The sequence below is a fragment of the Electrona antarctica genome, assembly GCF_951216825.1.
Source record: "Electrona antarctica genome assembly, chromosome: 16".
Taxonomy (NCBI): Eukaryota; Metazoa; Chordata; class Actinopteri; order Myctophiformes; family Myctophidae; genus Electrona; species Electrona antarctica.
The window spans coordinates 41,466,685-41,493,391 of record NC_136797.1 but is presented as its reverse complement, the minus strand read 5'-3'; the positions used below and the strand labels follow the sequence as shown (position 1 = coordinate 41,493,391).

Here is a 26,707-nt window from a genome sequence, read left to right as displayed (position 1 = left end):
AAAAAATGTCATTCATAAAATTGCCGTATAATATACTGAAATGTTGAAGTCAACACAAGTATAGTAATACTGTGTGCGTGTGTGTGCGCGTGTGTGCGTGCGTGCGCGTGTACGCGTGCCCTGTTTCCTCCCCCCTTCATTCTCCCCCACTTCCCCTGTTGTAATTCCTCTGACTCGGCTCCCTGCCGGCCGGCCGGCTCTGTCATGTGACCAGGAAGTGTGGCTCCCATCCATTTCCCCTCCTGACAGAGGGGAAACATTGTAACTAACGGAGTGGGCCGGCGCTGGGCTCTGTTACGTTGCCGGTTAAAAATAACTGGCATATTTAAGGCTGCTGAGGAATCCCAGCTCAGGCAGAGGCTGGACAGCCTGCAAACCGGCAGGAGCTCTCTCAGAGAGAAAGAGAGAGATAGAGACTATCTCTCTCTCTCTCTCCCTCTCTCTCTCCCCTCCCACACAATTTGCTTTCCTCTCCTTTCTCTCTTACACTTTCTCTCTACACTTCTCCCTCACCCCTCTCCCTATGACTTTCACCTTCCATAATGTCCTTTGCTCCAGCTCCCCCACCCTTTACTGAACTGGGAACCCAGCTCCAAACCGTATCGTACTTGTGCAAGCGCAGCAGCTTTAGTGGTCAGCCGCATCCCTGCCCGGCTGTTAGGTTCTTGGCTGGGGTTCTGTAAACATACGTCCCCCACAGTCTCGGGGGGCCGCACACATCACATATGCGTGCCCAGCACCACACCACACAGTGTAGCTTTCAGTCCGAGCTCCTGCTGCTGCTGTTGTTGTTGTTGTTGTTATGGTTTGCCGATAACAGGAGCTGTCAGGAAAACAAGCTGGGAATTGTTTTGTTGTGAAGGGAGCAATAACCAGTCTATGCCACCGCAAGGCTTTTAGGCGTGCTGTCGTGGTTTCACAAGGCAGTGTGTGTTGGTGGATGTCTGCACTCTGCTCTAAGGTGACACATGTAATGAACTGTGGTTTCTTCTATGTGGTGCTAAAGTTTGGGTTTGATTTGCAGGGGCGGGGGGGGGGGTGAAAACCTATGCCTCTGCTTTTGAAAACCCTCTGGTTATTCATTTTCATGGCCGATCGATCTACAAGCTCACAATGTGTCGCATTGCGACGCATTGTGAGTTTGTAGAGTGGCTATTTTTGCTACTTGTCGACAAAGTATCATGTCTGTTGGGGCGGAAACTTCATTATGTCCAAAACTGTTACTACTTTTCAGAATTCAAATTTAAAAATGGGGCAAAAGTAGTTTTTCTTTTACTTGCAGGTCTCCTTTTTTGATGCATTTTGTGTGATGCTGTAGTACAGTATGATCAAGTAGGACAGGAAAAAAACAACACAAAATGTTTAAATATGGAGATAAGAGGTATCTGTAGTTACAAAAATGTACCTCTGTTTTATTTGTATTTATTTATTTACAAATGGAACACTGGGTGGATGCCTGCACTAAGGTGACAGGTATAATGAACTGTGGTCTGTGTGGTAACAGATTATGCTGAGCTGAGCTCAATCACTGGCCCTGGGGTTCATCGTGCGAGTGAGAGTATTATAGTGCTGATTCAGGATCAGGTTTGGCTTTTTAATTATAATGCATCGAGATTAATCAAGTGGATCTGTCATCTTACTGTATATAGATCATTACTAGAATTCTGAGAGGATTTGTAAATATGAGCTCAGATCAGCTAGTATTGTATATTGGCTTGATAAAAGAAAGGTCTGACACAGGCTAACTAAATAACTTTTAAGGGGTTGTTTCACCCCGCTCCAAAGTTTGTAATGCTCGCAAAGAATTCTATCATCTCAGGAAATTCCTTTACTTTTTGGATACGACACTGCAAAAAGGGTTTTCTACACTGCACTTGAACGGGCTCTACCCATTTCTACCTATGCAGGGATATCCTGACACGGAACCTCTTCTCTGGGCTACTAGCGGAGGGTGAGGTTCCAAACGGGTTAGCCTATATAGGTATCAGAGAAGGGCTGTGGCCAGGCAAGTTCATAAACCCACCTACCAGTGATATCATCAGTAGGCAGTTTTGGTCATTTCAAACAAGATTTCAAACTTAATTTAATTTCATTGTTATTATTCATTCATTGACGTGCTCTTTTTTTTGTGGCTTTCGCCTTAATTTTATATTTTTTTATGGAGGGACAGACAGTAGGCTGACAGGAAATGGGGAGAGAGATGGGGGGAAGACATGCCGGCACACTGCCAGACTGGATTACCAGCCAAGGTGCCTGGACCGCTGAGCCATGGCCCAGGCCGTGACGTGCTCTTTTAAAATGTTTGATGTGTGATTGCTCTCTATACTGTAATTGTATGTCTTGAGAGGACATAAAGATAATGTCTCTTTAACTACAGTATACACACCACTATTTGTTTCTTAATCACATGAACGCTAGAGTCTGTATTCTGGAAGCGAACATTCTACGAAAATGGCCAATCTACAAGACAATACAATACAATACAGTATTTGCAGCTTTTTAACAAGTGCAAAGGGATGAACATGTCTAACATTGTAATCATAAAGTTCAAGAAAGAATGTTTCACTGGTGTATAAATGACCTCTCTGTGACCCTTCTATGTAATTATCTCACTTTATCTGAAATGTTGTTTTAGGTACGAATAGTATAAAATAAAATATAAGGTTACATAACTAAAATCCCATTTAGGAGTTAGGAAACGTTCATGATTGAAACATTGGTGTTATTGCAAACAATCATTGGAGTTGAGGTTCAAGTTCAATCTTACTTGGGTGAAAAAAACGGTCATGACAAATATAATTGCATTAGAACTAATCGGGGGGGGGAGTGTAGTTGAGGGGCGTGGGGAGTGGGGGCATTAAGAATAAATAAATAAAAAACTCCACTCAACTTTCAAGAGTTAAGGAAAGAATGAAAGCTATTTTTTAATTACTGAACAGCATCTGGAAGAGAGCGTCGAAAACCTCAATATCTGGAGTTATGATCCACTGTTGCTCATGTTCACTTGGACGTCTTCCAGTGGGACTAGACTGCCAGTCAGTTACAAGTATGAGAAAAACACTCACACTTGATTGAGTTTGAGTTATTTGTCTGTTTGTCTTGAACTGATAATATGAGTAGAGCGGCGTATCTTGGTCTGCATCAATTTGTATTATTATTTACCACTTAAAAGTACTTTTTAATCATTTTAAAACAACGAAAACAGTCGATCTACGTACGTCACTCTGTGTCACGTCAACATTTTTGACAAATTTGACACATGTCCAAAACAGTGACGCTAGGTTGAAAGTGCTGGATCACTGGTTCCTTTTTTTCTCTCTCCTCTTTCTAATAAAAGGAAAAATACTCTTACAGCAACTGTTGTGAAAACACAAGTGGTTTCATCACGGGGAAACTTCATGGAGGTGGCCAGAAACAACACCTGAGCTCACCTGTACGAGACAAAGTGGAGGCGTTGCTTCAGCGTAGTTATGTCAAACTGCTGCGATAGGACAAGAATAACATGGCAACCGTGTGACCAAATTGTGGAGTTAATTGGGGAGAATATGACACTTCTTAAGTATCGACAGCATTCACACGACCGCCCCTGTTGATACAATAACATTACCTCAGTTCTTTCCACTTCCGATTCTCTCATTATGTCACCAGTGTCTATAGCACGCGGACAGGACAATATTTCCCTCTGATAATGGGAATTGTGTTATAACTTGAAATGGTGCATTGTTGGCGGGATATCGAAACTCTCACATTCTGCAGCCCTTTAAGTTCCAGTTCAGATAAGTGAAGCGTTATAGAATCAAGTTCCATCCCGGTTGCGACTGCGAGTTACTATACCCACCATGACTTCATTGTGACATTGTGACAGGAGGGCACACAATGGTGTCATCATCTTTCCCTTCTCTTTATCTCCTCACCATCTTTCTCTCTGTTTCTCTCCTCTCTGTCCTTCTCACAACGCCAGGCCCACCTCAGTCGTGAAAGTGAATCCTTTCTTTTCAGACTCATTTACAAAGCCATTATCCTGCACCATAAAGAATATGGCTATTATCTTTGTGCTCCTGCCTGTTGCAGGAAGCAGCCTTTTAAAGACAACAGGTGAGTGAAAACACTATGACACTGAAACCATAATTTCTCTCCATAGAGTCACAGTGGTTCAAAATGGTCATATGTTGTCCATATTAGACTATAGAGTTTATAAATGCCATTTGTAACTCTGAGAGTGCTCACATTGCAAGTTTGCAACCTGGGAATTTTGCTCTGAACATCTGTTTAGTGTCGATATGTGTGGTGGCAGTTTGGAGCAATTTTATTTGGTACTTTTTAACAGACTGTCCTATCTGTGTTTCCTTCGTTGTTGTGTATATTTCTTGCCACTTTTGTTTGCCTTCCAAAGAGGACCATGCAATCGCGCAGTAGAATAGCCTACTGATAACGAAAGTGCGATTGTGGAGATGACAGGTGCAGCTATTTAAATGTCCTGTTGAAGCCAAAGAGAGGCCGTTTGTTGACATGCCCAACAGTCAAGATCCTGATGCAGCAGGAACAACAGCAAGCGCTTTGTTTGCTCTCATACAAGAACTAAACCTCTAATTATGCCAGATAGTTTTATGTTAGCTTGCAGAGCTCTGAGCAAACACAGCACTAAACCCACATCATGAGCATACAACGATCGAGAGCTGATCAAACAATTCTGAACTTTTTAGGATTTGTAAAATGCAGGTCTCGTTTTTTTGGTTCCCATACACAGGATCAAGCGAGGCCTACACTATGACATTTTGTTTTTGTTTGTTTTTTCTTCATAAAAAGTAGACTTTCCCTAGGGCCTGGGAAGTCTGTCAGATGCTTATTGTAGCAACTGCTTATGAACTGAATTCGACTATTGGAGTAGTTACGGTTTGCATTTAGATCAGATTTTGTATATTTGATAACAGTGATAACTGTGTAAAACTAATGTCTTTCCATAACATTGTCAATGACAATATGTCTACCAAATCAATCATTCTGTATTAGGTTGGTCTGTGTACACAAAGCTGGCCATATCACTATTCTACTATACCACTTGAACCAATTAAGCATTACTATTCTGGGGACAACATTCGCCAAAAATAGTGAATCTCACAACTTGAAGATCAGCTCCCAGCAAGACATTTTTGCCTCTGACATTCTCAAAATAGAGACACCAGGTTGAAAGTATTCACTATAATTTCACCGGCTATAGAAGGCAGTCCAATGAGAGGAATAGGTTTCACTTTATTGTAGATAATGATGTACTAAATCGTCGTAACAACTATATCTTCTCTTATTATGGCTAGGGGGTGGGGGGGGGGGGCATATCTTTTCAAATGGTGAGGAGGAGGTCCACGTAATACTTCAATTTGGGGAACCCTTGACATGAAAATGTTTGAGAACACTGAATTAATCAAAGTCTGCAATTTCAGAGCTTGGAGTCTGTAGATGAAACTGCTCTTAAGGGCCATTGACCTTTCATACATAAAAGTAGTTAAAGAGTAGGTTTTATTTAAATTCCACACAATCTATATAGTGTGGAATGACATAAATAAAGCAGCAGTAACAGGCACTGTTGCTATGATGAACACAAACAAACGTCTCTCTCTCACACACACACACACACACACACACACACACACACACACACACACACACACACACTCTCTCTCTCTCTCTCGCTCTCTCTCTCTCTCTCTTTCTCTCTCTCTCTCCCGCCCCGCCTCCCCGGGTCTCCCTCCCTCCCTCGTGTGCGTGTTGTTCCTGTAGTGCTCGACGTTGCCGGGCAACGAGGGCGTGTCCAAACGACAATGATTTAAGGGATAGCCGTCTCACGCGGGTTTGTCAGGCTCAGTCTCGTTCACTTCGTGACCAGGGAATCCCCGCGTGTCGCCTCTGTCTCTCTCTCCCTCTCTCTCTCTCCTTCCCTCCCCCCTCTCCCACTCTCTCTCGCTCCTCCTGGGCGATTTGCATCAACGTTGAACCGGGCTGGGCGGCCGGCGCGCCCATCACCATCAGCGCCACCATGACTTAATAATGGACCAAAGAACATTACGGGACAATGATTATGAATGCACAGCTCCACGCACGGGGACATAACCAACGCACATAGCAGCCTGTTTGGCTATTTCTCGGGAACGCGTTCATTCCAAAGGACCAAACCAGCAGATTCTCATTGATGAGGTGTGGATCTTTTAAAACTTGGACTAACAGTTATTATTTTTTAATATTTTTGTAGTTTTTCCCCCCCTCAATATTATTCCTTGGGATATTGCCTACAATAAGGATTTACACGTTTTTTAAATTTATTTTTTCTTTATTTTTGATTTTTGATTATTATTCCAGGCAACCACCACATGACTTCGAGATGGCATTAAGTGGAACACTTCTCCCATCCATATCTACATTTGCCAGCGGTCCGACCATCAAGAGTAAATCTATGGGACCTGCCAATTTCGTGAGTAGGCTGCTATCTATGGGCTGTTTTCATTATCAAACATGTAATCTAAAGTAAACTGTGCAATAACAAGCATAATTTCATATTTATAAAAGCAAATCCCTTTAGCGTAGCCTAATATACTTTAAATTCCCTTTGCCTTTGGTTATTAATTTAATAAGGCCTATTTGCTGTTAGGTTATTGGCACAGTCTGCGTCGCTGTATTGGGGCGTGCACCAGTCCAGCAGCATGCACTCATAGAACAGGGACCTGTCCTAGGCTAGCCTGCTGTAGCCTAGTCTACGTGTTTATTTGGAGCGTGTGGAGAATGACTGAATGAATAATAAACCCACATGGACTGAATTAGTATTATGCAGGAACGGCTCGTAATTCTGATTATTTATTTATTTTTTACTGTATTAGTCTTGCATGACCCCAAAAAATGTTTCAAATGGAGAGCAAACTGAGACTCTTGTTTATTATTATTCTCTCATGTTGTGTGACTTGTGTCCCCTACTGCCGATTCAGTGACAGTGTGACTTGTGTCCCCTACTGCCGATTCAGTGACAGTGTGACTTGTGTCCCCTACTGCCGATTCAGTGACAGTGTGACTTGTGTCCCCTACTGCCGATTCAGTGACAGTTGTCCATGCCAGTGGTTCTCAAAGTGGGGGTCCAGGGACCCCCAGGGGTCCTTAAGGGGGATTCAGGGGGTATATAACCAAACCTATATATCATGTTGATATTATATAGCAGCAAAACAGGTTCACCACTAACTCAAATTCAGAAGCCAATAAGTCAATCTTACAAGCTCACAAGTACGGGTCCCTAGCTGGCACAAAAACTATTTCAGATGTTGGTCCACAGCCAAATATTATAAGCTACAGTCAGTGTATCAATGTGGGGGTCCTTGATATGAGGGAATGAGAATGATGATCAGTGTGTACTGTGTGTGTGCTGCTGTAGTCTCTGTCCTAAGGACACACATACCGCTTTATAGCTGTCTCAAACTATGACTTATGACCGTCACCATAATTATCAGATTCACAGTTAATTGCATTTTATTTACAGGCACTGTGACTAAATTTGACTGAGGGACTGCCATTGGATTTTTTTGAATTTTCGTTTTTTCATGTCATATGAAAGCAGGGAATCATAGCTTCAAATTGACATATTGGTTGTTCAGTTTGACCCACCAGTTTTGGAGATATGGCTTATAGAGTAATGTCTTGCAGAAAACAGCGAGTTGAGAAAACAGGTTTGAAAGGTTCACTTCTGTGGTCTCTAACATTACACCTAGCTACATGTTTGGGCATTTATTTCATATTTACATGTCAATTGCAGCTCTGACACTTATTTCAGACATGCTCTAGTATGTGAAGAGTCTGCCTGTGCTATTAACTCATTTAACTCAGACTGTGCTTCTATCTGAAATGCCCTAAAACGACATTGTCAACTGATTGTAGGCTATATCTAAAACGAGCACTAAAGGTCCCTGCACACTGAGCGCGTTTTTCGGATTTTTGGCGGCGTTTCTCCATCGGTTTTCCTCAAAACGTGCCCAGTGTGCAACCACCTTAAGTTTATGTTTAACTGCAATATGAATTAATTTAGTATGGGCAAATGTTTTAGGGCAGTGTCTTAGGTTCTCTGTTCCTTCTGTAGGCTATAGTTACTTCAATAGTGTATTCCAGCAGTGGTCCTGACTCCTGCTCAAAGTGGGGTCCATGGCCTCTCCAGGTTTCCAAATGGACCATTAAAGGTCTGTAGTAACTCTCAGTGTACAAAATAATTGTTCCATTTTGTACACTCTCAGAGTTATAGCCTATGGAAGTCTTTGAAATTGAAAAAAGTGTGTGAACCCACTGCCTGGTGTATTCATTTCAGGTAGCCTACTTTATTTACTGAAGCATAATTACCCCATTAAGACCTGGAATGCATCTGTGTCACTTTAGCGTTTAACCACTTTGACTATTATTTTAAACTTTAGCTGAAAAATCGTGAAAATGTGGCAGAAATATTTGAATATATATTCTTTCCCAGAGAATGGTTCTAACTCTGGGGGGGTCCCTCCCTGGTACAAAATATTTTCAGATGTGGGTCAGCGGCCAAATACAGATAATTCCGGGGGGTCCTTGACATGAAAAGGTTTGAGCACCACTGACTTGAGTTTTTTCAGAAAACGGTTAGGATTTAGAAGACATTTTGTAAATTCTGCTGGTCTCAATGGGTCCATGTGTGTGTGTCCTCTAGAGATGGAAGGAGGAGCTGTGCCATCTTAAGAGACCCAGCATGTCAAGCGGGAGCAGCTGCTCGGACACAGACCTCGCCACCACCACCGCCCGCAGCAGCAGCAGCCCTGGCATGCAGGCCAAGAAAGAAGAGCAAGACCTGGACCTGCTGGACTACGACTTCATTCTGTCCAACTCCATGCTGCAACAGCAGCAGCAACAACAGCAACAAGAGGCTGCCATGGCCTGCAGCTCATCCCAGGCCCTGCCTCCGTCCCCTGGCTATCCCTCGTCCTACGCCCTCCCGTCCCCGCAGGGGAGCGAGCTGCTCTACACCATCCCGGACATCAACGACGTCTCTCCGTCCGGCGGCTTCGTGGCGGAGCTCATGAGGCCCGAGCTGGACCCCGCATACCTCCACGCCACCAGCCTCCAGGGCAAGTTCGTGGTCAAGACGACCATGGACGTGGGCGACTATAGCCAGGGCGTGACTGTGAGCAAGGCCTGCATGAACGCCGCGTCGGAGCCCGGTGCGTCCGCGTCGCTCCCATTCGCGTGCCACAGGATAAAGCAGGAGAGCCCCGGCGACATCCCCTGCAGCATCTCGCAGCCCATGGACCTCCACCTGAGCCCTCAAGCCCGGGGAGGCCAGCAGAGGCCGGGCCACCTGGAACCCCCCCACGGCTTCCCCGGGGGAGGGGGGCGTCCCATGGCCGGTGGGAGGCTGTCGTCGTCGTCCTCTCTGTCCCCGGACCACTCCGTGGGCAGAGAGCACCAGGTGCTGGGACACTCACACCAGCAGCTCTCTCTGCCTCCGCAGGGCTTCCACCACAGCTCCCCTCAGGGCTACTCCCCCTTCCCACAGCCACCCTCCATGCAGTACCAAGGTCAGTGCATCTAGTGACAGGCCCGGCTGCTCATTATTAAATAATAATAATATCTAATTCCTCTCTCTCTCTCTCTCTCTCTCTCTCTCTCTCTCTCTCTCTCTCTCTCTCTCTCTCTCTCTCTCTCATATATACTGTATAGACGTATACATTCTAACAATACAGACTGTACACTGTAGACAGATTATATTACAAAAATAATACCATACATATTTGTTTAGTCCTCATTCACTCTATAATTGAATTTACATATGTCACCTTTTTCTTACTGTACTAACATTTAAAGAATAAATAAACTGGTTTGTTATAGCCCTAACCCAACTCATAATGACAAAACTATAATTTTGCTTGGTCACACAATTATGCTAGGTGTATCTTTGCCACTTTTACTCAAGTCTTAAACTGTCCAATGAAAAACGATCTTCAGTTCTTATAAACGAAACCGTTAAAGCACATTAAATAGACCTGAATTTAAAATGAAACCGTGGAAGGGATGAAGCCACTCTTAACCAGTAAATGTTTCCTAGAAGGAAACAAAGATGTCAGCAAAATGACCATATAGGGAACCATATATGAATTTACTGGTGATTACATTATTATAACAAAGAACAGTGGGGGTTGCGGTGGGGTGGGGTTGGGGGCCTTCCTAACTGGCACAAAAGTAGGGGGAAAGAATCTAAGCAGGAAGCTCCTTGGTGCTATCAAGTAGTGCACAGTAAAAAGAAAAGGCAGCTTAAAGGTAAGGACCACAGGCCTGTCACCTATACAGTACTGTACAGTACTGTACATGTTCAACACCAGACAGCGCATTACGGACTAGAGTACTTCCTCAGGCACAATGCACAAGCTATTTACACACAGTATGTATGTATGTATGTATATAACTTTAGCTCTATATTATACGTCATACAACAAATAGCTAAATTAGACTATAATGTAAGCTCCCAACAGCATTGTGATGCGTTGATTGATTGTTTGATTGGTTGAATACTTTATTAGACAGAACTGTAAACAGCACAAGGTACAGTCAGCTTGTGGATGTGTTATTTTTGCTATGTCTGAAAATGGTCAACAATTTCTTCCATGCCAAAAACATGCCAAAAACAGCGACGACCAAGTTGAAAGTGGTTCATTATACACATTGTGTAATATGACTGATGTGTGATCCATTTTTGACTTTATGTTTACACATGGAGGTATTATCAAGTACAGTGATGCTGACCTTGAATAGTGGTGGACAAAGTAAATGCTGAAGTAAATCCTCAAGTATTCAAAAGTACAAATGTCTATTTTAGACATTTTTTTTTAAATCAATGCATTGTGATGATTGATTATGATGATTTATTATAATTTTAGTGTCATGCTATCTAGTGGCCGATCCCACATGGGATTATATGTCGTCTTTTCAACCATAATGACAATATTACAAAGTAAATTTTTTGATAAATAAACAATCGTTACAGGCAATGCTGGTCATATACAACGTACAGTAGATGGCCTTAACAACAGAACAAAACAAAACAAAAGGCTTTGTCCAAGTATAGTTTGTCAGTTTAAATGTCCCCTTTCAAACAAGTTGTGAGTCACATATCAGCATAATTAATATTGTTAAACAACTCTCCTTGGACCTGCCAATCAATAGGACAATACAAAACAAAGTGATATTCGTTTTCTATCTAATTAAGATTTGGCAGATTCAATCTTCTTCATCCAACCCAACAACAAGCTCGGATATGAGCTTGTATTTCACTATTTTTGAAACAGGGCTTAAGTGGTTAATTCATAATATTGTTCTCAGGCAAATGGCTGCCCTTTACAGTGACTGTCCCCCACTGACCGTATTGTTTCTAACTTGTGTCTCCTCAGAGCTGATGATCTCCAACGGAGACTGCCTGCCAGAGGAAGCGAAGCCTAAACGTGGCAGGCGCTCGTGGCCCCGGAAGAGGATCGCCACACACACGTGCGACTACGTAGGCTGTGGGAAGACCTACACCAAGAGCTCCCACCTCAAAGCACACCACCGCACACACACAGGTCGGTACGCCGCGCCCCCTCGAAACCTTATGTATCCATGTTTCAACTTTTATGCTGTTGGGGTCCTTTTTTGTAAATGAATGCCCTACTACCTACTCCATACTACAGCACAAGTCATGAAAATAGCAGATCTGCAATTGTCGCAATGCCATGCATTGTGAGGTCATCTATTTTCACTATAATGTTTTTTTTACATTGACGATATATTAATGGGCCATCCACACAAGCAGTATATTTATTTATTTAACTATGAAGATTTCAACAATCTTTCAACTATAATGATGACATTGTTGAACAATAATAGTTATAGTGTTTGGTATACTATAGATTGCCCACTATTATACTTACAGTATGCTGTGTTAAGCATCAAATGCAAAGGTATTAGTGGTATGATGTATCGCGAAAATAGCTTATCTAAAATCTCACAACTGATGCAATGTGAGCTTGTAGAACTGTGCGTGCGTGCGTGCGTGCGTGCGTTCAGTTCAGTTCAGTTCAGTTCAGTTCAGTTCAGTTCAGATCAGTTCAGTTCAGTTCAGTTCAGTTCAGTTCAGTTCAGTTCAGTTCAGTTCAGTTCAGTTCAGTTCAGTTCAGTTCAGTTTATTTTTAGTGAAACATCACCCCAAGGTGTCTCTGTGGACTTCACAACAATAAACAGCAAAAAACACAATAGCACAATAACACAATAGCAAGGAAACACAGTAAAGCATAATAAAAATGTGCCAATACACATGGCTGACATAAGTACCATGCGATAGGACACAGCTATAGATCATCAACAGATAGGTGTAAGAATGTGTTCAGAAAATCCATTAATATAACATAGAGTTTTAAAACCACAGGGCAGAGCAAGGTGAATATAGTGCGTGCGTGGGACGGGGGGAGAGGGCAAGGTGTGATGAACAACTTATTACTGATTCCTCACCTAATACGAACCACAACCTGATTAAGTAATTACCTTCTATAAACTGGCTGCTGAACACGGAGAAACCTCTCGGTTGTACTGATGTGGTGACAGTTTGTCCAAGTTAACCTCAGGGCCAAACACTAACTGACTGTCTGTGTCTGTCTGTGTGTGCGTGCGTGCGTGCGTGCATGTGTGTGCGTGCGTGTGTGTGTGTGTGTGTGTGTGTGTGTGTGTGCGTGTGTGTGCGTGTGTGTGTGTGTGTGTGTGTGTGTGTGTGTGTTATGTTCTCAATTACAGGAGAGAAGCCTTATTGCTGCGACTGGGAGGGCTGTGGCTGGAAATTTGCCCGCTCGGACGAGCTCACGCGCCACTACAGGAAGCACACGGGCCACCGGCCCTTCCAGTGTGCGAAATGCGACCGAGCCTTTTCGAGGTCAGATCATCTCGCTCTTCACATGAAGAGGCATCTATGACACTGGTTCTCACACGTTTTCACATGTCAAGGACCCCCGAATTTATGTGAACCGCCATAAGAAATGATTTGTCAATATTTGTCGACAAATTTAGAAAATAGCTGATCTACAAGCTCACAATGCGTCACGTCGTGACGCATTGCGAGCTTGTAGATGCACATTGTAGATACACATTTTCTAATTTTATTTCCGAATAGCCAAAACATTTAAGTATTTCAACTGTTCCTCATTTTGCTGGGGAACCCCTGGAATGCCCCTCAAGGACCGCCTGGGGGTCCCCGGACCCCTACTTTGAGAACCAGTGATCTGTGAGACTGGATTGGGACCAAACTGGACTGCCATTGATGCTCAAGCCAAAAATAAGAAGGAAAAAAGAAAAGAAAGTAAAGAAGTACCGTATCCAAACCCTGAACAAACTTGTGACTTACATACTTTTAAAACCATCTTTTGCCTTCAAGCTGTTCGTCAAGACAAGCTGTGTTGTTCGCAGCAATAAGGACCTTTTTTTCTACACAAAAGAATCATTGTCTTATAGACTGATCCTGCTCTTCAGTATTTGGGCAGGTGATTGGACGAGACCCTCTCAGTCGTGTGTGGGACACCTTTCTTGAGGGACCAAAACTGGAAATTTGTCTTATTTAAAAGTGACAAAACTTGGAGGACCAAGGTGCCAACGGACGATGTATGACTGGAAAATGTATTATTGTTGTCAGGGAAACCAGGAACAAACAGACAAACCACTCCCAGAGGCCTTTTATCAAGTACTCAACCGCGGTTTTATACTCAAAGTATAGACACTCCTGGTCAAATATTACTCAAATTTGTAGTTTGAGTTACTCGAGCACTTGCTTTTAAGTATTAAAATCTATATTTATACACAATTCACCTGTAGAACACATTAATTTTCAGGTACAAATGTAATTTATATGTTACAGGATGATGGTGCTCAGTGACTAAAGAAGTATTGTAAGAAAAGGTACCAAAGATCAATAGGAAGAAAAAAAAAACACGAAATGGATTAAGATGTCGTTGATGTCGGGCAGAAACTTTGTATTGACATATTTTCCTTATTTTCGTAAATGAACGCTCTGCTACCCTTTTAGCGTGTTGTCAGCAGCCCCAGGACAACATTTCAGAGCATTACTTGGCCAGGCGTTTGGTGCCCCCTAGAGGTTGGTGCCCAGGGCTGCAGCCCCTAAAGCCCATGCATTAAAGCCGACCTGAGTCCAATGTCCTAACAGTTTTCTGAAAATCTGTATTGATTGATTGATTGAAATATTTATTAACAGTTTGCAGAATTACAGTACATTTCAAGCACAAACTCAATACAAAGGCTGTTAACTGTGAGTGGACGACCCAATTAAGCATTACACTTGTTTACAATAGGGTCCACCATGTTCAATTCATCAAAACATTTAGAGACGTACAAATAGACACTTCTATATAGACATGCTATATCAGTGGTTCTCAAACATTTTCATGTCAAGGACTCACAAAACTATATGAATTTGGCCGTCGGCCCCCATCTCAAAATAGTTTGTTGCAGGGACCCCCAGAATCAAAGATTTTATTTAAAAAAAAAGTGCCGTGCTATGAGCTTTACTTGTATATCTGCTATTTTTGGAAAATAGCCAAAGACCAAAGTATAAAATGTGTCTAAAATCTAAAATGCTCTCCCAGTTTTAATGGGTTAAGCCCGGGGTGAAAATAGCCGATATACAAGCTCAGAGCTATTTTAAAAAGTTTTTCTTTTAAATAATATTTAAAAAGGAACGGTTAGGACATACAAGGTTTCCACCCGACAACAACGGTATGAAATATGAAAAGTGCCATATATGGTTGTCTGTGCGTTTCTTGGTGACCTCTTATACAATCTGACATGAAATCAGGTGAACATTTCGCTCCTCAGTGGTGAAGGCAATCTTCAATGCACTGCAATCGCAAAGTGCAATAATTTATGAGATATTCATATTTTTAAATAAATGAGTAACTCTGAACAAAGTTCTTTTTTGTTTATAGCCAAATATTGTAATATAATCTCAAGTTTTGTACATTTGTAAATAAAAAAAAAACACTTTAATGTTTTGTATTTTACATACTTTACAATACAATGAAATAAAACTTTTAAAATTATTGTTGTGTTGTGTATTTTCTCTCAATCGACCCACAATATGTAATACGTTTACGTTAGTCTGTGGTTTGAGATGCAGCAGTCTTGTACAATATACAAAATAACTCCTTGAGTGGTTGCACTACGTTATCAATTCAGTCAAGTTGACTTGGCTGACATTATTTATTTCCCAAATGAATTATTCTATTCAGAACTTAAGACAAGCCCAACTAGTTGATAATAATTCATTTTTGCCATCATTCCTTCAAATATTCTATAAATATTGAATAAAACCAGACACAAGAAGAATATAGCTGCACTATGTAACTTTCCTCATTTGAACCCAATTTGCGCAAGTGCTGACATTTTTTACCATTGAGCTAATGCTGCTCGGGGGACAAATTTAATCTTGACCATCAGGTCAAAATTTGTGTCAGATCCTGTGTCTAGGTGAGACATGACCTTTGACACGATATAAAGATCTCTAGAAGAGATGGGAGACAAAAACAAACACCCCAATTGTATAAGTTATATTGTATTACAGTATGGTAACATACTCTTATTTTGTTACACACGTCAAGGCCTGAGCCGCCTCAGGAAGAAGAGCTGACTCTATTCATGCAGCTAATAGCATGAAAATAAGTTTATACCTACTGTATCTACATGTTTGAAGAGAAATGGAAAAATATATATATTTTTATTTTTTTCACAAATCTTCTCTTTTCAGATGGGGAGGGGGGGGGGGGGGGCGCAACCTACAACACACATCAATTTGGGTGGTCCTTGCCTGAGGACCTTGAGGACCACTGTCGTAGCCAGGCCTTTACATAGCTCCACCTGATATAGTACAGAGTTGCAATCAGATTTGATGTCAGCAGCACTGAATGTCAACCAATAGCTTGGCTTTCCTGCCCATTCTTTCCTGTGACAGGTGGAATACAACCCCCATGGAAAGAGGACATTGTAGAAGTGCATTTTTTTTTTACATCTTTTTAGCGCTAACATTGTCTCCGCTCGCCCGCGGCAGTGTCACTATTACCAGCAGATGATATTATAGGCGAGCCTACTGTGAGCTATTGTTGCCATTTAAACGTGCTTATCCGTTACACAACCGTGCAGACTAGAGTGACAATCAGTGGCGTGCACAGACATTTAGAGGGGCAGGTGCTCAAGTTAAAAAAGGGCACCTTGTGCAGCGCGTGGAACCGGCCGGTTGCCTTAATCCATTTTGGGCGGGAACCCCTTTTGGTGTTAGCATTATGTTATGCTTTAGCTATTGAAAAATAGCAGATCTACAAGCTCATAGCGCGCCACCGAGTGGCGCGCTATGAACTTGTAGGTCTGCTATTTTTGAAAAATAAAAAAAAAAGTAGGAAAAAAAAAGTTTTTTTTTCTTTTTTTTTTCAAAAGGGCACATTGCCAAAAGGGCAGGGGGTGCTCTAGCACCCCCTAGTGTCTATCTGTGCACGCCACTGACAATTGGCCACAAACGTAACAATGTTCCAGTGGATGAAAGCTTGGCTGGGTCATCTGAGTCAGTGGTTCTCAAAGGCCCCTTACCCTCTTTTCCACCAAAAGAACTTTGGTTCTAGAACTGGTTCTGTACTATAGATTCTTGGAACCTTGGTGCTTTCATGGAACCGGTGGTCATTTTTTGGTTCCAGTTCTAAACCAACTTTAATTTGAAGAGTTCTGAACCAATTCATTTTCAGAGGAAACACTCTGAACTGGTTCAATATTAGGCGGGGAAAAAAGAACCAAAGGGGAAAAGGGGCCAAAGTGGGGCCTGTGAGGGCGGTTTCCATTAAGGGTCCCTGCAAAATTGAGTTCATATATAGCTTCGATCATTTTATCCCTATATGCTGTATATTGACTATTTAAAAATAGTGTCACATATTTTCAATATAATCTTTGGAAAAATGCACACAACATTTTGTCAGTATCATGGTCAATATCATGTCAGTACCATGTCAGTATCAATCATGTCAGTACCATGTCAGTATCATGTCAGTACCATGTCAGTATCAACCATGTCAGTACCATGTCAGTATCATGTTAGTACCATGTCAGTATCAATCATGTCAGTACCATGTCAGTATCATGTTAGTACCATGTCAGTATCAACCATGTCAGTATCAACCATGTCAGTACCATGTCAGTACCATGTCAGTATCAACCATGTCAGTATCATGTTAGTACCATGTCAGTATCAATCATGTCAGTACCATGTCAGTATCGTGGTCAGTATCATGTCAGTATCAACCATGTCAGTACCATGTCAGTATCAACCATGTCAGTACCATGTCAGTATCATGTTAGTACCATGTCAGTATCAACCATGTCAGTACCATGTCAGTACCATGTCAGTATCAACCATGTCAGTACCATGTCAGTATCATGTTAGTACCATGTCAGTATCAATCATGTCAGTACCATGTCAGTATCATGTCAGTATCATGGTCAGTATCATGTCAGTACCATGTCAGTATCAATCATGTCAGTACCATGTCAGTATCATGGTCAGTATCATGTCAGTACCATGTCAGTATCAACCATGTCAGTACCATGTCAGTATCAACCATGTCAGTATCATGTCAGTACCATGTCAGTATCATGTCAGTACCATGGCCAGTATCATGTCAGTATCATGGTCAGTATCATGTCAGTATCATGGTCAGTATAATGTCAGTACCATGTCAGTATCAACCATGTCAGTACCATGTCAGTATCATGTCAGTATCGTGTCAGTACCATGTCAGTATCATGTCAGTATCGTGTCAGTACCATGTCAGTATCATGTCAGTACCATGTCAGTATCATGTCAGTACCATGGTCATTAAGATTAGCATTACAAACCTGCAGAAACAGAGCCAAAGCTGTTCTCATTTACTTTTGAGTTATCGATAAATCAGAAAATACACTGGAATCCAAACAAAGGTAGTTAAAATAATATATGAAACCTCATAGTTACACCCGTACCCAATGGAGAGGGTGTATTATAATCACCCCTATATGTCACACAGCAATAACTATGAATCCAATTTTGAAACTTTGGCAGATGAGTCAAGGACCGCTGTGCAACTGAATTTTGCCCCTTGGGATTAATAAGGTCTACAGATCAACTCAATTAAATTAAAGTTCACAGTGCAAGGTCACAGTCAGTACTGGAGTCACTGTGGCTGTGTGTGTGTGTGTGTGTGTGTGTGTGTGTGTGTGTGTGTGTGTGTGTGTGTGTGTGTGTGTGTGTGTGTGTGTGTGTGTGTGTGTGTGTGTGTGTGTGTGTGTGTGTGTGTGTTGGGGGGAGGGGGGTCATGGGGTCTGTTAAACCTGCAAATGCACTTCTGTCACTCAACGTCTGGTCCGGGTTCTACCGGTGGTCCCAAATGGACCCTTATGGGTCTGCATGGTTTTAGTATCACTGGACAGATGCTATTGGGAACAGAAGCTATGCTATCACCCCACCTGCTGGTTACATTATACATCCCATCTCATCAATGAAGAAGCGAGACAGATGAACTAATCGAGTGAGGCTCTAAACATTACGGGAAAAAAGCATATTCAATTTAAACATGCACTGCACATCATTATTAGACTTAAAGTGCAGACTAAGGAGAAGTTTAAGGCTATGGACTAGAGCTAGCCTCAATTCAGTTCTCACAGCATTTGGCATTTGATGGCAATATAGCATTGGTTCTAATAAATGTCTACACAGGAAAGAAAACCAGGAGGGGAGCTATACACCTGTTACTGAACTAGCAGTCGGCCTATAGTAGCAGCAATGGTTCATCTCAGTATATAGAGCTTTATACTTTTGTTTTAACACAACAATTCACAACAATAATGGAGCAGCTATTAAACATGGACAAGACACGACACAGTGTTATGTGTGAATTCAGCCTAAAATGTTCTTATTGTTGTCCATCCATCTTCAACTGCTTATCCGTAGTTGGGTCGTGGCAGCAACAGCTCCACCAGAGAGCTCCAGACTTTCCTCTCCAGACCAGAGCAACATTAGTAACTTCCTCCTGGGGGATCCCGAGGCGTTCCAAGGCCAGTGAGACTGTCGATCATCGACAGTCTCACTGGCCTTGGAACGCCTCAGGATCAGATGAAGGGATCAGATGAAGGGTTACATCGACAGTCGATGTAACCCTTCATCTGATCCTTGGTCCGCCCCGGGGTCTCCTCCCAGTGGGACGTGCATCGAGGACCTCCCTAGGGAGACGCTCGAGAGGCATCCTAACCAGATGCCTGAACCACCTAAGATGGCTCCTTGACAGGTGAAGAAGCAGCGGTTCTACTCCGAGTCTCTCTCGCGTGACTTAACTTCTCACACTATCTCTAAGGGAGATGCCAGCCACCCGTCGGAGAAAACTCATTTTGGCCGCTTGTATTCGCAACCTTATTCTTTCGGTCATGACCCACACTTCATGACCATAGTAGGAACCAGATTGCTCGGTAAACAGAGAGCTTTGCCTTCTGGCTCAGCTCTCCTTTCGTCACAACAGTGTGGTAGAGCGACTGCAATACCGCCCCTGCTGCTGCGATTCTGCGGCTGATCTCCTTCTCCGTCTACGTCCTCCCCTCACTTGTGAACAAGACCCTGAGATACTTAAACTCCTTCACCTGGGGTAATGCCTCATTCCCTACTTGGACTGCATGTTGTTGTTGTTGTTGTTTGTGTTGGTTGTATTTGTATGCTTGTAGCCCACCTGAAATAAAGGCTTTTTACTTGTCAAACCTAACCTTGGTGCCTGGCTGGACCTGGACATTTTTACTACATTTTGGTCATATTCTCCTGAATATTATTCCCTTACATGAGCATCGGTGGTTTGAGGGATGCCAGTAGTGCTCCTTCCTTCATAAAGTTGTTTTCTCTGCTAAATTCACAATTCCATGTATTATGATTCATAATACATAGAATTGTGAATTTAGACTTTAACATCTGACCTGCACAGTCCCAAAACATCCACCAGATGGCACTAACTCATTTTTTAAAAACTTCTTACAACTGTCAGAGCAACATGCTGTGTGGGTGCCCACACTTTTTTGACCCACCAGCTCAACAAGATCTACCCAGTAGTACCCAATATACCCACCCATCCCATTGCTGAAAATAGTAACCACTTGCCTGAGGCGTTACATATAAGACAAACACACTTGGAATGGGAAATAGAAGGGGGAAAACAATATGAACAAATGCCCCTCTGTTTAGAGGGACATTAGACTTGTTCTGATTATGGATGGATGGAGTCTACCTGTAGGTAGACACTAATGGAACCTATGGAAAAACACCTTCACAATTCATTAATGTCTACAATTCAACAACCAGGAACTGTGTAGGAGACAAAGATCCTTCAAGGACCCAAAATCTAGATATTTAGTTATGTAGGCTTTCCTGCTGCTCTGTCTGTACCACTCCCCCAAGCCACTGAGGATGTCCTGTTAGGTGTGTGTGTGTGTGTGTGTGTGTGTGTGTGTGTGTGTGTGTGTGTGTGTGTGTGTGTGTGTGTGTGTGTGTGTGTGTGTGTGTGTGTGTGTGTGTGTGTGTGCGTGTGTGCGTGCGTGCGTGTGTGCGGCCGATGGGAGGGGAGAAGCTCAGGCTGCCTGACTGCCCAGATAGTCCAGGACAGCAGAGTTGGAGTAGAGTTGTCTTGTTGTGATTGACACAAACCCCAGGCTGCTCACACTGAGACGAACCCTCCCTCTTCATCATTGATCCTTTCCACACCAACATATCAAGGTAATGTGACCAATTTGCTGCCTCAAATTCAGTTGATGTGGTTTAACTTTTCTAAGTATTATAGATAATTTTGTGAATGATAGTGGAAAGTGGGGGCATTTCAGTCATGGCATTCGAGAGGGCAACAGCCTAACAGGTCATCTCGCCCCTTTGCAACTCGCCCCCGCGAAAAGTGAAGACGGCTCGCCCCGGAGTTTCGAAAAGTGAAGACGGCTCGCCCCAAGCCGTGGATAGCTCGGCCCCAAAGCGTGGATATCTCGCCCCACAGCGTGGATATCTCGCCCCAAAGCACGGATATCTTGGCCCATGTTTATTTTACCTTATTTCTCAGAATTTAGAATCAATGTTGTTTGTCAAAGGAGAACATTTAGAACCAGTTTGTCCATTGTTCTGGAAATTCCATTCTGGAAAGGTGTTCCATTCCTCCATTGTTACTAATTTGTTAAATTAGTTGTTGTTGTAGGCCTACTACTATGTCTGCCTAAAAGTACAGTAGGCCTTCTTGAAATTCCATTCTGGAAAGGTGTTCCATTCCTCCATTACTGAAATTAGTTGTTGTTGTTGTTGTTGTTGTTGTTGTTGTACTATTGTTGTACTATTCTATGTCTGCCTAAAAGTAAAGATTTAGCTGGGGACCTAGAGTCTGTGAAATCTTGAAGGTGGTGGATCTTTGAAAATGACTCAAATCATGAAGGCAGCGTGCAATTTACGTGGAATCTTTCACAGACTTTCATACTAGGCTGAGGAATATATCCCACCCTTTTCACATTGGCCAGTTACAGTGCCACCAACAGGTGGATTTTTGAAAATGACTCAAATCATGAAGATTTTAGGCTGAGGCATATATATATAAAAGATAGAAGCATCAAATAAATGGTTACATTCCTACAGTTGATCTGTTGTTGTTGTTGTTCTTGTTGTAGTAACGACCCAGCACACTCAAACAAAAGAGGCTGATGACCCCCCTTGGGCCCCCTCCACTCTCACTATAACTAGACACTTTACCTCCTCCTCTCTCTCTATCTCTCTGTTTAAAAGTACAGGAAAAATCAAAAAATATAGTACAGGTAAAAATCTCTCTCTCTCTCTCTCTCTGTTTAAAAGTAGGCTACTATTGTGAATCAGTGGACCATGACAACAGCTTAAACACAACTCTTCTTTACTTTCAAAACTCAGAGTCATAATAACAGCAAAGCAACATCATCACACATCATGTTGTAGTCGATCCCAGATAATCCCCCCAATCATCACAAAGGCAACACAGGAATAGGCAACGAGCGCAGCACAATCAAACAGCTGTCAGTGAGACATAACATGTCAAAATCTCTCTCTCTGTCTCTGTTTAAAAGCACAGGTAAAAATCTCTCTCTCTCTCTCTGCTGTTACCTCGAAAATACAACGGTTTTACGGGGCGACTTGTCCGGACTTTAGGGGGCGACTTCTCCAGACTTTTGGGGGCGACTTCTCCGGGCTTTGGGGCGACCGATCTTCCCGTTGGGGGCGACCGATCTTCGCCGCTTGGGGCGAGTTGGCAAAGGGGCGAGCCGTCTCGTATTCCTTGAGAGTGTTGGTCTTACATACGATTTATGAATTTGAAGCATGCACTGAGTTCAAACAATACAAGGCATAGATTCAAACAATCTGCAAAAAAGGGTTCTAAAATGCATTTTCCAACCGCACTATTATAATAAGCCACTATCCTGGAAACGCCATATTTTCACAGCCTAGCATGTCTAGTCTAACTAAAGTCTAGTAGGTAGGTAGACATGCTGGGCTATGAAAAGTCTAGGTCCACCTAGACCCTGCTTTTGTGCTGTAGTTTTCTTATGTAATGTTTGAAAACATAATCAAACACTTTGAGCCAGAGTTTGAAACAATAATGTCCTCTCTGCTTTTAACCCCAGACCATGTCTCTTGAAGACAACAGCAACCACTCCTTCCACAATGACACACCGTGGTGGATCAACGAGTGCACCCTCCACCTCAACAGGGACGGCCGGCGCATTGCACTCTTCCTCCTCTACCTGTTCTTCTTCACGGTGGGCCTGTTGGAGAACGTTGTGGTCGTCTGGGTCAACTGGCGCCGGCGCCACTCGGCCAACGGGGTCCTCTTCTGCATCATCAACATGAGCCTGTCGGACCTCATGATAATCATGATCTTGCCCTTCACCATGATGGAGATGACCATGGACCATGTGTGGCTGTGGGGCCGCTTCCTCTGCAAGGCAACCGCCTTCATCTACGAGGTCAACTTCTACAGCAGCACCTTCTTCCTGGCCTTCATGACCTTGGAGCGTTACTTATCCCTGACCAGGCCTTCATCTGCCACCTGCTTCCCTGTGGTGGGCCGGCGCCGCTGGTTGCTCTGCGGAGGCCTGTGGCTGCTATCCTTCGTCCTGGCACTGTTGGAGAACGTTCATGTGGACCTCGTGGAATGGGATGAACCGGGCTGCTACATGATGCCTGAGAACAATACCATGGAGTGGTATATTTTTATTGATTTATTCAATCTTTCTGTCCAGTTCCTTGGCCCTGCGGCCGTCATCATCACCTTCAACATCCTCATAGCTCGCGCGGTTCGCACGGCTCCGGATGTGCAGGGCCGACGAGATGTGTGGCTGGTGCACGTTTACTCATTGGTGTTCGTGGTGTGCTGGTTGCCATATCACCTGGTGAATCTCCTGCTACTCATAGAAGTCCTAAGTCCCATCTTTATTTTTAGCTGTAATACAGTAATGGTGCTCCAAAACTCACACACCGTGATGCAGTGCCTGACGCTCTTCCACTGCATCGCCAACCCCATTCTCTACAACTTCCTCAGCAAGAGTTTCCGCAACAACCTGATCAATACTGTGGGGAACTACCTACCCAGAGAGGCGGCAGAGGTTCAGATGGGACCAGGGTCCCAGCCTAACACGGCTGACACAGGGGGAAAAGATGCCGGGAAGCAGCAGAGGATAAGCGACATGAGTACCAGTCACTCGGATGAAGAAATCTAGTGATTTTATCTAGTGACAAATATGCAAAAACACAAAACACATTCCCTAAATGATGAAAACCAATGGAAGTGAAAGTAAAATTCGGTGGTAATTTGAAGCCATATGTTGTCTTTGATGCCTAGGAAAGTCTGTATTATCAGACTTTGGTCTTCTTTCTTTTTTTCCCTTTCTTCTTCCTTTTTGTCTTCTTTCAAAGATGCATTGTACTGTTTCTTATGTACGAATGATGGCCTCATCAAAACCTTCCAATTATAATACACTTCATGTTTTGCTTTTCATTTAACACAGAGTTCAAACAGTGGAGGAAAGGAAATGTTTTTTAACTCCCACAGCAACATCCAGGATCTTATAGCGGAAATTAATTGTAATAACAAAGAATATATGTACACAGATCTGCTGTTGGACCAGTGCAAGATAAGACCTTTTTAGTATTTATCCATTTGCAAATGTGGAAATGTTGGATTATTATTGTGTTTTTGACTACATAATCACTAAACTGATCAAAATTAACGTACAGGACTCTTTCAGCTGCTGTACAACACATGCTTGCCTGTATCATGCAATAAAATGACCTCAATGTTATCTATTTTAACTAGGAAATGTAAGTAACAATTTGCTGTAGTTGCAGTACACTATCTCGATTGTTGTTTTGGGAGGAAGTTCAAGCTGATCCTGTGACTTCCATTTCAGCCTGCCAGGGGGAGTTTCTTTCCACCTCCAACAATGTGGACTTGGTGATAAGAAGAGGGAGAAAGGGGACAAGAGATTAGGTGTCTGTCCATACCAATACAATGTCCAGCCCAATACAATGCAGAATACTTCAAATTCATAACTGATATTCTGATGATGAATGTATTTTTGCTGGTGGTTGACAAGCTGTGAACTATCCTCAGCCAAAGATTTACAGTAAGGGGGGATTGACATATGGTCCCGGATGCGCACTCGGGACCACTTGGCACATGTTGTGGTAGTGTGAATGCTGCGTACCGTTCCCGGGAGCGGATCACCCAACCGTTCCCAGGACCGCATCGGGACCGATTGAAGTGTACTCGGATACAGATCCATGCAATGTGAAAGCATTGTAAATTTGATGCTTCTATCTTTCAGCTGCTGTACAACACATGCTTGCCTGTATCATGCAATAAAATAACCTCAATGTTATCCAATGTTACAAACATGCCTATAACAAATCGATGCAGTGTCCAGTCCAGTACTATTTTTGACATGTGAAAAGTCTGAAAACGTACCATATGATGACGTGTAAATCTGGCTATGCTGTTGTCTTATCACATGAAAAGAAAGAATAAATCACATCTCACAATCTGAATCATGAATATTTCAAGACATTTACTGGTTAACTGCACCAATATCTCAATTAAAAGCATTGGATGCTAGTTGGTCTGCACCTTACTGTAGCAGAATTATTTATATTTTTGTCCCATACATTAAATGCTAAAGCTAACCCCTTATGAGACCACAATAAAGGCAGCAATGTGTCACAGCACATGCAAATTATGCCTCATTTCCACTAGATGGCACTGGTTAGCCATGAGCAGCAGACCATTCCATTTTGTAAGTCTAATTTTCCTTTTATTTGAAAATCCGAATTAGAGCATTTTAATAAAATGAATACAAACAAATATTTTAAATAAAACTTAAATAAGTTCAACATTTCTTAGAACGAGCTGAAAGAGAGATGAAGCAGGACACTAGTAGTAGTCACACTGAAATGATGTTGCAGATTAACTTTTTCAGATTTGTTGACAGCACTAGCATCAGTGTTGTGCAAATGTTTTTTGTTTGTTTATACACAATTGTCGTTTTAATGTGCCTTTGTCAGATAGTTAACCACTTAATCCCCCAATATAGACAACTTGACCTTGGCTGAGTGGCTCTGTACTTGGAACTTCTGATAGTTGGATTGTTCTTTTCGCCTCGTACACCAAACCTCTTCGCATAAAATAGCTCATAAACAAGCTCACAACACGTGACGTACGTGATCCATCTAATGTGTTGTGAAGTTGTAGGTAGATATTTTTGGTGAATGTTCCAGATTCGAGGATTCAAAGTTCCTATCACACAAAGATTGTAATGGCACCTTCCCGATAATAGGCCTACTTCTGAGGACCCCCTAGGCTAGGGGCACCGGATCCCCTGTTGAAGACCCAACATGGTCTAAATAGGAAACATAATGAGACCAGGATTATTTTTTGTTAATGGAGGATTTTTATTCATTATCATCTTTGTATTTTGTAGTTTTTTTGCCTTACATTTGCAGCATGGTGGAAAAGCCCAAGCCAAATATCCTTGTGAGACAATAAAGATGACCTTGCCTTTGACCTTTACGACATTATCATTTAGTATTTATATTTCATGGTCACTTTCTTTCTTTTACCAACACATGTCAAATTGAAGATAAACCCAGCAGCTTTTTGTATTAAACCCACTTAAATGCAGAGCTTATAGGCTAAGCTCCTTCACTGACTAGGAAAATACCAAATATAATGTAGCATATTCTAAGGTTTTGATATATTACAGAAGTGGGGCCTATATACTTCAGAAATAAATTAAAGGTATGCTACTCCTATAAAGTTAAGTATTTTTGCAATGCCAGCTTGCCAATATAAGATGCCATTCATGCCATTTAATAATTGACAATTCAGAGAAAAAACACCTGGCTGCCGTGCAGAGCAACACCAGAGAGGCAAACCGCAACACACTTGTAGCATCTCTGTGAATCAAAGATCGTATTGTATTCAGCCCCATGCAGCCCCTCCACCCCGCACACAAGGGTCTGTCTGTCTTTCCTTCGAAGTGTTTTTGTGTATTGGGAAAAGTTGCATAGCCTTTGCTTAATGGCAATCACCTTTTGAACTCACAC

The 26,707-nt window shown here is 42.5% G+C and overlaps 2 protein-coding genes across 2 annotated transcripts; both read left to right on the top strand.

The window, feature by feature from the left end:
• Positions 1-5,954: 5,954 nt before the first annotated feature.
• Positions 5,955-13,936, top strand: klf4 (Kruppel like factor 4). Its single transcript, XM_079524962.1, has 5 exons — positions 5,955-6,189; positions 6,352-6,463; positions 8,696-9,560; positions 11,427-11,594; positions 12,799-13,936. Exons 1-5 carry the CDS (start codon positions 6,185-6,187, stop codon positions 12,972-12,974), a joined length of 1,326 nt encoding a protein of 441 aa, XP_079381088.1. The 5' UTR covers positions 5,955-6,184; the 3' UTR covers positions 12,975-13,936.
• A 6,773-nt stretch (positions 13,937-20,709) lies between these two features.
• LOC306940042 (G-protein coupled receptor 182-like) lies at positions 20,710-23,987 on the top strand. Its single transcript, XM_079524964.1, has 2 exons — positions 20,710-20,827; positions 22,732-23,987. The coding sequence occupies exon 2, from the start codon at positions 22,735-22,737 to the stop codon at positions 23,824-23,826; it is 1,092 nt and encodes a 363-aa protein (XP_079381090.1). The 5' UTR covers positions 20,710-20,827; positions 22,732-22,734; the 3' UTR covers positions 23,827-23,987.
• The last annotated feature ends 2,720 nt before the right edge of the window (positions 23,988-26,707 follow it).